General features: G+C 52.7%; 1 protein-coding gene across 1 annotated transcript in view; it reads left to right on the top strand.

The window, feature by feature from the left end:
* Positions 1 to 1,245: 1,245 nt before the first annotated feature.
* The window catches only part of gpr37a (G protein-coupled receptor 37a), a 34,952-nt gene continuing 23,773 nt past the window's right edge, over positions 1,246 to 12,424 (top strand). The window contains 2 exon segments of the mRNA XM_038780377.1: positions 1,246 to 3,375; positions 3,378 to 3,427. Of these exon segments, the coding sequence (XP_038636305.1) occupies positions 2,529 to 3,375; positions 3,378 to 3,427 (897 nt within the window). The 5' untranslated portion in view covers positions 1,246 to 2,528.

The raw sequence follows: 12,424 nt of genomic DNA, 5'->3' as shown, positions 1-12,424 counted from the left end.
CCCCCGATTCCCACTGACTCCACTTTTGTTAGGACACCTTGATGCCATACCCGATCAACTGCTACCTTGATGTCAAGGGTAGTCACTCTCATCTCACCTCTGGCATTCAGCTCTTTTGTCTGTGCTTGAACCAAGGCTGTGATGAGGTCAAGAGCTGAGTGACCCTGGAGGGACGTCAGTGAGCCGGTTATTGCCAAGTAAGTGCCGCTTGATAGCACTATTGATGAAATGTCTACCATTTAAGAACTACAGAATACTTTTTACTGATTTCCTGATGATGGAGAGTAGACTGATAGGGCCGTAATTGGCTGGGTTGGATTTGTCCTGTTTCTTGTGTACTGGACACACCTGGGCAATTTTCCACACTGTCCAGGAACAGCTTGGCTCGGGGTGTGGCAGGTTCCGGAGTACAAGTCTTCAGTACTATTGCTGAAATATTGTCAGGGCCCATAGCCTTTGCAGTATCCAGTGCCTTCTGCCGTTTCTTGATATCATGATAGGGGTTGCATGGTAGCACAGTGGTTAGCACTGTTGCTTCACAGCTCCAGGTCCCAGGTTCGATTCTGGCTTGGGTCACTGTCTGTGTGGTCTGCATGTTCTCCCTCTGTCTGTGTGGGTTTCCTCTGGGTGCTCCGGTTTCCTCCCACAAGTCCCGAAAGACGTGCTGTTAGATGAATTGGATATTCTGAATTCTCCCTCAGTGTACCCGAACAGGGGCCGGAATGTAGCGACTAGGGGCTTTTCACAGTAACTTCATTGCACTGTTTAGTTTTATAAATTTAGAGTACCAAATTACATTTTTCCAATTAAGGGCCAATTTAGTATGGCCAATCCACCTACCCTGCACATCTTTGGGTTGTGGGGGCGAAACACAGGGAGAATGTGTAAACTCCACACGGACAGTGACCCAGGGCCGGGATCGAACCTGGGACCTCAGTGCCGTGACGCAGCAGTGCTACCCACTGCCCCACCATGCTGCCCTTCCTACCATGTTTGACCTGAAGCCAGGGACTTCATGGGGTACGGAGTCAATGTTGAGAACTTCCTCCTGACTGTATACCCCCTGTGCTGCCACCTCTGCTGGGTCTGACCTATCGGTGAGACGGGGACATGTCCAGGAATGGCGATTGTGGTGTCTGGGGCATTGTCTGTAAGCTATGATTCTGTGCGTATGACAATGTCAGGCTGTTGTTTGACTAGCCTGTGAGACAGCGCTCCCAACTTTGACACAAGCCCCGAGATGTCAGCGAGGAGGACTTTGCAGCGTCAACAGGGCTGGGTTTGCCATTGTCATTCCCAGTGCCTCGCTCGATGCTGGCTGGTCCGTCTGGTTTCATTCCCTTTTATTGACTTTGTAGCGATTTGATGCCACAGAGAGGCTTGCCGGGGCATTTCAGACGGCATTTAAAACGTCAATCGCATCGCTGTGGGTCTGCAGTCACATGGAGACCAGAGCAGGCGAGGACTGCCGATCGCCTTCCCTAAAAGGATAGTATTTCCCAACAAAGAAATGTCTCTTTCAGGAGCCGAGCTGGAGCAGGGAAAATGTTCGGTTGTAGACTCGGGACAGTGTTGGCTGTTGTAGTGACTTGCCTCTCGCAGGAGGGAGCTGTTGGCACACTATCCGGGTGCAACTGTTTGAGATGCTGTGAGACGAGTGTGTGCATATATACCGAGGACTGTCTGTGCTCCAGGTGAATACAGAGGAGCCGGGTGGGGACTGGAGCTGGAGCACTAGCAGGTGGAATCTGGATCGATTGGGAAAACCGTGGTCAACACTCCCCCATTCAAAAGGGGGCGAGTTAAGTCGTTCATTTGCACCGCTATAGGAGCCTGGAGCGTTTGCAAAGGGGAGGAGAAAACGCTTGAAAATATTGATTCCCCCATTGTAATGTTGCACCACCTTGTAAAATGAAACGGAAAGTAGCGATGGAAGAGTGAATGGGCTTTCAATCGTCCTGTGGTCTGCAAGGGGTCTCCAGAGTGGGGCAGTGGACGGGTCTGTGACTCTAACTCCCTGGAGCCATCCTCCTGAGAAAGTGTCTGTGCTCGGCTCCACCCCTCAGAAAGCTACCCCCCCCCCCCCCCCCCTCCCCTCCCCTCCCAAAAAAGCAAGCGAGGGATCGAAAAGCAGAAGGCACCAACCGTGGGGGCGGGTGGACCCTGAATGGAGGGAGAGCCGGCAGAGCAAGGTGGGGAGGGCAGAGAGAGTGAGGGTGGGGAGCAGAACTGAACTAACCTTGGAGGGGGCAATCGGTGCAACAGATCAGTTGCAGAGAGAGCTGGAAGTTGTGGGGAGGGAAGAGACGAGAGAGAGAGAGAGAGCAGGAGGTGATGCTGAGTGAGGCTGGAAGTTGGGTGTTATTGCTGTCTGTCTTTCCCAGGAGCCTGGGGTGAGCCACTTTAAAGCTGCACACTGCCGGATCCAAGCTCACAGCTCCGATGGTACAGTGTTCAGCTCCTGGGCATTTTCCTCGTTGCGTTTGGATATCAAGCCTTCATATCGCTGCTGGGGAATCGGGGTGAAGATGTGCTGTACCGTGCTGGCAATGGCCTCCTGCTTATTATGGGCTGCCTCTGCAAACCCGAGTCAAGTTCAGCTGCCCAGCATTGGGGGGATGAACCGGGATTGTCCCGAGACTGTTGCAAGGGGGCGGGGGACGAGTGGATCTGAGGTTGGGACAGACCCCGGGGGAGAAGCACTGACCAGCCCCGCTCAGAAAGGGAGGGATTCTTGGCTCCCGCAGGGTGAGACCCAGGGGGCGATTGCACAAGGGTTTTCCGTCTCCTCCCTCCACCGCGCTGCCAGGAGAGCCACCAGCAGGGCAGGCGGCCACCCACTGGAGGGGGGGCTTGCCCACCTGGGCACGGCCCGGTTTAAGAGGGGGGCAGCAGGGGGCAGGAGCCAGGAGCGGGAGAAGAAGAAGAAGGTGGCCCACCAGCCTCCAGCGGCTAACTCCACGGGGCCAGGAGGGCTGGAGTTCAGCCCTGAGCTGGAAGCTGCTGCCCTCTACCTCAACACATCGGCAGAGCGCCCCAAGACACGGGGCGGCACGGCAGGATCCCACAACACCTCCACCGGCTTTGCCCTGGGGGCTGCTCCGGCACTCCTGCCTGTGCAGGCACCGGGCAGCAGGCGCCAGCTGAAGAACCCTTTCTACCCGGTGACTGAGGACTCGTACGGAGCCTACGCTGTGATGTGCCTGTCCATCGTCATATTTGTGATTGGGATCATGGCCAATCTGTCCATCATGTGCATTGTCTGCCACAACTACTACATGAGGAGTATCTCCAACTCGCTGCTGGCCAACCTGGCTTTCTGGGACTTCCTCATCATCTTCTTCTGCCTTCCTCTGGTCATATTTCATGAACTGACTAAAAGTGGCTGCTCGGAGATCTCTCCTGCAAGGTGATCCCATACCTCGAGGTGAGCAATTCAACCAAAAACAGAGACCGACCTTCTCGGACAGGAAGGGATTTTACACACACCCTTAAACACGTAACTCAAAGCTTAAACATTAGACATGAATGTCACCCTTCTTCAGCTTAGGAGGTCCCGCTGGCTCACTTATGGTTAGCCCCGAGGGGGAGATGGTTAGACACCTTGAGCCAGGAGTCCATGTGGTGAAGATTCCCTGTGCAGGGTACATCCAAGCATACACAGAACACGCTGGGGAAAGCAGCATCTGTGAACATAGATTGAACCTTTCGAGTCCAATGTTACTTTTCTCTGCACATGTGCTGCCAGAGCTGCCCCCCCCCCCCCCCACACACACACACGCACACACATTATCCCCCCACACACAAACACATATTATCCCCCCCACACACACACATTATTTACCCCCACCCAGACACACATTATTCCCCCTCCCTCCACACAGTATCCCTCCCACACATTATCCCCCCACACACATTATTCCCCCTTCCCCATCATATACACTATCCCTCCACCCACATACACATTATTCCCTCTCTCTCCCCCACACACACCATCCCTCACCCCCCACACACACATTATCCCCTCCCTTACACACACATTATCCCCCTCCCTTACACACACATTATCCCCCTCCCTTACACACACATTATTTCCCCCCTCCTCCACACACACTATCACTCCCCCCCCCCACACACACACACACATTACCACCCTCCCTCAAACACACACATTATTCCCCCCTCCTCCACACACACTATCACTCCCCCCCCCCCACACACACATTACCACCCTCCCTCAAACACACACATTATTCCCCCCTCCCCCACATACTATCCCTACCCCCACACACACATTACCACCCTCCCTCAAACACACACATTATTCCCCCCTCCCCCACACACTATCCCTACCCCCACACACACATTACCACCCTCCCTCAAACACATACATTATTCCCCCTTCCCCCACACACTATCCCCCCCTCCCACTATCCCTCCCTCCCACTATCCCTCCCTTCCACTATCCCTCCCTCCCACTATCCCTCCCTCTACACACATTATTTCACCTTCTATCTCACACACACACCCATATTATTTCCACCCCACACACACCCATATTATTTCCACCCCACACACACACATTATCCCCCCACACACATTATTTCCCCCCATCTCCACCCCCCCATCTCCACCCCACCCCCCATCTCCACCCCCCCCCCATCTCCACCCCCCCCCCATCTCCACCCCCCATCTCCACCCCCCCATCTCCACCCCCCATCTCCACCCCACCCATCTCTACCCCCCCCATCTCCACCCCCATCTCCACCCCCCCCACACACACACACATTAATTCCCCCCTACTCACACACAAATTATTCCACTCCCCCACACATTATTCCGCTCCCCCTCCAGCCACACACATTAAATCCCCCCACTCACACACACATTATTCCACTCCCCCCCCCACACCCACATTAATTCCCCCCACTCTCACACACATTATTCCACTCTCCTCCCCCCCCACACACTATTCCACTCCCCCCACACGCACACACTATTCCACTCCCCCCCCACACACTATTCCACACTCCCCCCCCACACACTATTCCACTCTCCCCCCCCACACACACTATTCCACTCTCCCCCCACACACTATTCCACTCTCCCCCCCCACACACTATTCCACTCTCCCCCCCCCACACACTATTCCACTCTCCCCCCCCACACACTATTCCACTCTCCCCCCCCCCACACACTATTCCACTCTCTCCCCCCCCCCCACGATTCCACTCTCTCCCCCCCCCCCCCACTATTCCACTCTCCCTCCCCCCACACACAAGCACGCACACGCATAGTTTCTGTTCAGATTTCCAGCATCTTCAGTATTTCTCTTTTCTTAGTACACACCCAAGTGGAAACGTGCCCTGGAGGTCTGGGGACCACACCAGGACTTTTTCCACTAGCCTCTCTCTACGCTGGAGCTATTCACCGGGTGCCGATGTGGGCTTGTCTGCTCCAGGCAATCTCTCATTGCTATCGTTTTTGGGGGGTTTAGGGTCAGGGTCCGAGCTGGTGTTAGCTGCACTGCTGTGACAGTAAGGCTGCAAAAGAAAAATGACTTTTAAACACAGCCCAAAGTGTTATTCGGTGTCAATCCGGTACACGTGTTAAATGCCAACACTGGGAAGCTGAGTAATAAACACCCCGAAGTGAAAATACACAGCTCCTGAATCAAACAGGTGATGTAATATTTCAGGAGAACGTAAATCAAAGCTGACGCTGGAACAATGCGTTGCACCTTTACTGAGAATAGGCAGCTTCATTAGTCAATAGAAAAATATACTGCTTCAAGTCATTATCTAGCTTCATCACAGTTTCCTTGGTAACAACGTGTCAGGGAGAATATCTTGGCCAGTCACCTGCCTTGTTACGTTAAGCGAGATGTTATCATTTAAGTTAATAATTAACATTAATCGCCCTGCAATCACAATCCTAAGGTACATGCATAAACTTACATTCACTCCCACCTGCCCTATGGTGAATTATGAAAATAGGTATGTTGGGTTTACTGCATGGTGTGGGCTCATTTATGTTAATATGACAGCTAGACAAGGTACCTGAGCACAAAGAGCCACTCATTGCTCCATCCTGCGAAACCATGTGAAAAAGGACACAATTAATTACATGCTTTACTGGCAGCCGGACGGATGCTAGCTAATTGCTGAATAAATGTGTCGGTGCCATTATTGCTTTGAAACCCATAATAGTTTCAAAGTGATCCTGCCTCAGTGATTCTCAACTGTTAAAATGAATTCCCTGAGTTTGTGTTTTGGCCCTGTTTAAAAAAAAGGGTAAGGGGAGAATCTCTTTCAGTTTCAGTATAGGATGGCAATCCATCCATTACTGCTTCCAGTTCAACTGTTGTCCATGAGTGTGGCATCTAGAACAAATGTTGCTCAACTTTCTGGTTTACCGCTCTCAGAGATCTGACAAATGCACGTGTTTTTAAAGCAATACCTTCAAATGATGAAAGTTGAACAGTGGCTTTTTTTGTTTGCTGGAAGCTGTGACCCGTGCTGGAAGGTGGATTCATGTATATCCAGCTTGCCCTCTGGTGGGCCCAGCTGGGGAGAGACATTTCTAACAGAGAGATTTGGTTGGTGTTGGGGGGGGGGGGGGGGGCGGACATTAATGAATGGCCGAGCGAGGGAAGGAGCACTATTGCAGAGATCACTAAACCACACCAGAAAAGTTAGCCTCATCCAGAAAGGGATGCGCTCAAATAGTCTCATAATAATAATCTTTATTGTCACAAGTAGGCTTACATTAACACTGCAATGAAGTTACTGTGAAAATTCTTGTCGCCACGTTCCAGCACCTGTTTGGGTACACTGTTTGGCTACACTGAGGGAGAATTCAGAATGTCCAGTTTACCTCACAGCACATCTTTCGGGACTTGTGGGAGGAAACAGGAGCACCCGGAGGAAACCCACGCAGACACGGGGAGGATGTGTAGACTCCGCACAGACAGTGTCCCAAGATGGGAATCGAACCTGAGACCCTGGCTCTGAGATGCAACAGTGCTAACTACTGTGCTACCTTGCCACCCATACAGCAGCTGATTGCAAAGCTGAAACTACAGTGTTGTCCTGTTGCCAATTCCTTTTGAAATATTTTTAATACATGGACAGGTACAAGGACACACAAGGGTGTCAGTATGCACATTGTCACCTTCATTTGCAACACCAGCTTAGTTGTTAGGAGTTTTACTAATATTCTGCGGGCATTCAGAGAATTTCTTCACTCCATTGCAAAGCAGCAGTGCTTAAAACATTCAAAGTGAAATGTCAGTTTGTATTTCATCAGATGATCATTTTGTGATGTAGAATGACAGGCCAGAAAGAAGCTGGCTCCACCCCCTCCTGATTCCCCACCCCCCTCCTGATTCCCCATTCTCCCTCCTGATTCCCCACCCCCCGATTCCCCATCCTCCCTCCTGATTCCCCACCCCCTTCTGATTTCCCCCCCTGATTTCCCCCTGATTCCCCCACCTGATTTTACCCCTGATACCCCCTGATCCCCCCAATTTACCCCTGATTCCCCCCTGATTTCCCCCCTGATTTCCCTACCCTGATTTTACCCTGATTCTCCCCGATTCCCCCCAGATTTCCCCCCTGATTTCCCCCTCCCCGATTTCCCCATCCCCTGATTTCCCCATCCCTGATTTCCCCCTCCACTGATTTCCCCCTCCCCTGATTGTCCCCTGATCCCCCCCTGATTTCTCCCTCCCCTGATTTCCCCCTCCCCTGATTCTCCCCTCCCCTGATTCCCCTCCCCTGATTTCACCCCTCCCCTGATTCTCCCCCTCCCATGATTCCCCCTCTCCTGATTCCCCCTCTTGATTTTACCCCTGATTCCCCCTGATTTCCCCCCCCGATGTCTCCCCTGATTCCCCCCTGATTTCCCCCCCGATTTCCCCTCTGATTTCCCCCCTGATTTCCCCATCCCTGATTTCCCCCTCCCCTGATTCTCCCCTGATTCCCCCCTCCCCTGATTCCCCCTGATTTCCCCCCTCCCCTGATTCCCCCCTCCCCTGATTATCCCCCCTCCCCTGATTCTTCCCCTCCCCTGATTCCCCCCTCCCCTGATACCCCTTCCTGATTCTCCCTCTGCCTGATTTTCCACTTCCTGATTCCACCCCCTCCTTATTCCCCATCTCCCATCCTGATTATCTGCCCCCTCCTGATTCCCCTCTTCCTGATTACCCCTTCCTGATTCTCCCTCCGCCTGATCCCTCCTTCTCCCGATTCCCCCTCTTCCACTTTATGCAGACACCCTAATGAAGCCGCTCCAGTTGGTGATGATGAACTGCACACAGATCAGACCTCAGCACCGCAGATATCAGGACCTGGAAGAATCCAATTAGCCTAGTCCAACATTCAGCTCACAGTAAATTGCAACAGAATCAGCCCTCAGCACCACACATACAACACGGGGTGGATTACATGGGTCTGGAAAGTGTATAGATTAGACTGGCAAACTGACACTCCGGGGAAAATACAAACGTATTCATAGAACTTTTCCAATTGCTTTTAATTTGCCAACTAAATTAATAGGCTTTCTAAATTAAAATATGCACATTATAATCTGCTGGACTAATACAATATGAGCATGGAGTGGAAGGGTCAACGTAAACCAATCTGGCATGAGGATCTTGACAATAGTATCTTTCAATGAGACTAGTGCGATAGTGAGAACATGTTGAAAAAGTGGGTAATTTAGATTGATACTGTATCTATGCATCTTTATTCTAGCATCATTTCTATAAGAAAACGCAGTGATAAGGCAATTTGACCCGCTGAATTCCATCCTCCTAATACATAAATTCTGTCATCAAGCTATCTAATTGTATTAAATGACCTGAATGTTATGTATCTCATCCAGTGGAATGTCAATTTTTGAGTGAAGAGTTTCTTTTTGACCTCTATTCTGAATGTACTTTTCACCGATGTCCAGTTAGACACGTCATTCCGACTGTCTTAAAGCTGCCATGTCCAACCAGCCCAAGGGCTGCAATTCAACCATTCCAGCACGGCACCTCATTGTGGACTGAGTTTGAGAATTTCTGCAAATCTCACCATTGAGCTGGATCATTGGCAAACACAGAGGAGAAACTGGCTGTGATTAGCTGAGCGGCGAACATGGACAACTGAGTATGTGGACATTGAGAGAGACTAGAGAGCACAGATGGTCTGCTCACCATGCTGTCCTTTGGCTCCAATCACTTTCCAGTGATCCCAGTATTCTGAGCCAGCTCTGCCACTTTCTCCAGTTCATACCACATTTCCCTGACTACCCTTGCATCATCCAGGCTCTCCAAATTCCCCTGTCTCTCTCCATGTTGCCGTCTCTTCACATACCCCTGACCCTCTACACATTCCCCTGTCCCTCTCCAGATTCCCCTGTCTCCACATACCCCGGTCTCTCTCCACATTCCCCTGTCTCTCTCCACATTCCCCTGTCTCTTCACATTCCCCTGTCCCTATCCACATTCCCCTGTCTCTCCACATTCCCCTGTCTCCACATTCCCCTGTCTCCACATCCCCCTGTCTCCACATCCCCCTGTCTCCACATTCCCCTGTCTCTCTCCACATTCCCCTGAATCTCTCTCCACAATCCCCTCTCTCTCTCCACATTCCCCTGTGTCTCTCCACATTCCCCTGTCTCTCTCCACATTCCCCTGTCTCTTCACATTGCCCTGTCCCTCTCCACATTCCCGTCCCTATCCTCATTCCCGTCTCTCCACATCCCCCTGTCTCCACATTCCCCTGTCTCTCTCCACATTCCCCTGTCTCCACATTCCCCTGTCTCTCTCCACATTCCCACTGTCTCCACATTCCCCTGTCTCTCTCCACTTTCCCCTGTCTCCACATTCCCATCTCTCTTCACATTCCCCTGTCTCCACATTCCCCTGTCCCTCTCCACATTCCCCTGTCTCCACATTCCCCAGTCTCTCTCCACATTCCCCTGTCTCCACATTCCCCTGTCTCCACATTCCCGTCCTTCTCCACATTCCCCTGTCTCCACATTCCCCTGTCTCCACATCCCCCTGTCCCTCTCCACATGCCCCTGTCTCCACATTCCCTTGTCTCCACATTCCCCTGTCCCTCTCCACATTCCCCTGACTCCACATTCCCGTCTCACCACATTCCCCTGTCTCTGTCCACATTCCCCTCTCTCCACATTCCCCTGTCTCCACATTCCCCTGTCCCTCTCCACATTCCCCTGTCTCCACATTCCCCTGTCTCTCTCAACATTCCCCTCTTTCTCCACATTCCCCTGAATCTCTCTCCACATTCCCCTGTCTCCACATTCCCCCTCTCCGCATTCCCCTGACTCCACATTCCCGTCTCTCCGCATTCCCCTGACTCCACATTCCCCTGTCTCCACATTCCCATGTCTCTGTCCGCATTCCCCTGAATCTCTCAACAACCCCCTGTCTCCACCTCCCCCTGTCCCTCTCCACATTCCCCTGAATCTCTCACATTTCCCTGTCTCCACATTCCACTGTATCCACATTCCCCTGTCTCTCTCCACATTCCCCTGTCTCCACATCCCCCTGTCTCCACGTCCCCCTGTCTCTCTCCACATTCCTCTGTCTCCACATTCCCCTGTCTCCACAGTTCCCTGTCTCTCTCCACATTCCCCTGTCTCTCTCCACATTCCCCTATCTCCACATTCCCCGTCTCTCACCACATTCCCCTGTCTCCACGTCCCATTGTCTCTCTCCACATTCCCCTGTCTGTCTCCACATTCCCCTGTCTTCACATTCCCCTGTCTCTCTCCACATATCCCTGTCTGTCTCCACATTCCCCTGTCCCTATCCACATTCCCCTGTCTCCACATTCCCCTGACCCTATCCACATTCCCCTGTCTCCACATTCCCCTGTCCCTGTCCACACGCCCCTGTCTCCACATTCCCCTGTCTCCACATTCCCCTCTCTCCATATTCCCACTGTCTCCATATCCCACGTCTCTCCCCACATTCCCCTGTCTCCACATTCCCACTGTCTCCACATTCCCCTGTCTCTCCCCACATTCCCCTGTCTCTCTCCACATTCCCCTGAATCTCTCTCCACATTCTCCTGTCTCCACATCCCCCTGTCTCCACATTCCCCTGTCTCCCTCCACATTCCCGTCTCTCCACATTCCCCTGTCTCCGTATTCCCCTGTCTCTCATTCCCCTGTCTCCACATTCCCGTCTCTTCACATTCCCCTGTCCCTCTCCACATTCCCCTGTCTCTCTCCACATTCCCCTGTCTCTCTCCACATATCCCTGTCTGTCTCCACATTCCCCTGTCTCCCTCCACATTCCCCTGTCTCCACATTCCCCTGTCCCTGTCCACACTCCCCTGTCTCCACATTCCCCTGTCTCCACATTCTCCTCTCTCCATATTCCCACTGTCTCCATATCCCACGTCTCTCCCCACATTCCCCTGTCTCCACATTCCCACTGTCTCCACATTCCCCTGTCTCTCTCTCCACATTCCCGTCTCCACATTCCCCTGTCTCTCCACACTCCCGTCTCCACAGCCCCCTGTCTCTCTCCACATTCCCCTGTCTCCACATTCCCCTGTCTCTCTCCACATTCCCCTGTCTCCACATTCCCCTGTCTCTCTCCACGTCCCCCTGTCTCTCTCCACATCTCCCTGTCTCTCCCCATTCCCCTCTCTCCACATATCCCTGTCTGTCTCCACATTCCCCTGTCCCTATCCACATTCCCCTGTCTCCACATTCCCCTGTCCCTATCCACATTCCCCTGTCTCCACATTCCCCTGTCCCTGTCCACACTCCCCTGTCTCCACATTCCCCTGTCTCCACATTCTCCTCTCTCCATATTCCCACTGTCTCCATATCCCACGTCTCTCCCCACATTCCCCTGTCTCCACATTCCCACTGTCTCCACATTCCCCTGTCTCTCTCTCCACATTCCCGTCTCCACATTCCCCTGTCTCTCCACACTCCCGTCTCCACAGCCCCCTGTCTCTCTCCACATTCCCCTGTCTCCACATTCCCCTGTCTCTCTCCACATTCCCCTGTCTCCACATTCCCCTGTCTCTCTCCACGTCCCCCTGTCTCTCTCCACATCTCCCTGTCTCTCCCCATTCCCCTGTCTCCACATTCCCCTGTCTCTCTCCACATTCCCCTGTCTCTCTCCACATCCCCCTGTCTCTCACCACATCCCCCTGTCTCTCTCCACATTCCCCTGTCTCCACATTCCCCTGTCTCTCTCCACATTCCCCTGTCTCTCTCCACATTCCCCTGTCTCTCTCCACATTCCCGTCTCCACATTCCCCTGTCTCTCCACACTCCCGTCTCCACAGCCCCCTGTCTCTCTCCACATTCCCCTGTCTCCACATTCCCCTGTCTCTCTCCACATTCCCCTGTCTCCACATTCCCCTGTCTCTCTCCACATCCCCTA

Source organism: Scyliorhinus canicula, chromosome 20 (genome assembly GCF_902713615.1).
Source record: "Scyliorhinus canicula chromosome 20, sScyCan1.1, whole genome shotgun sequence".
Taxonomy (NCBI): Eukaryota; Metazoa; Chordata; class Chondrichthyes; order Carcharhiniformes; family Scyliorhinidae; genus Scyliorhinus; species Scyliorhinus canicula.
The sequence above is the reverse complement of the archived record's forward strand: the minus strand, read 5'-3'. Positions and strand labels throughout refer to the sequence as shown.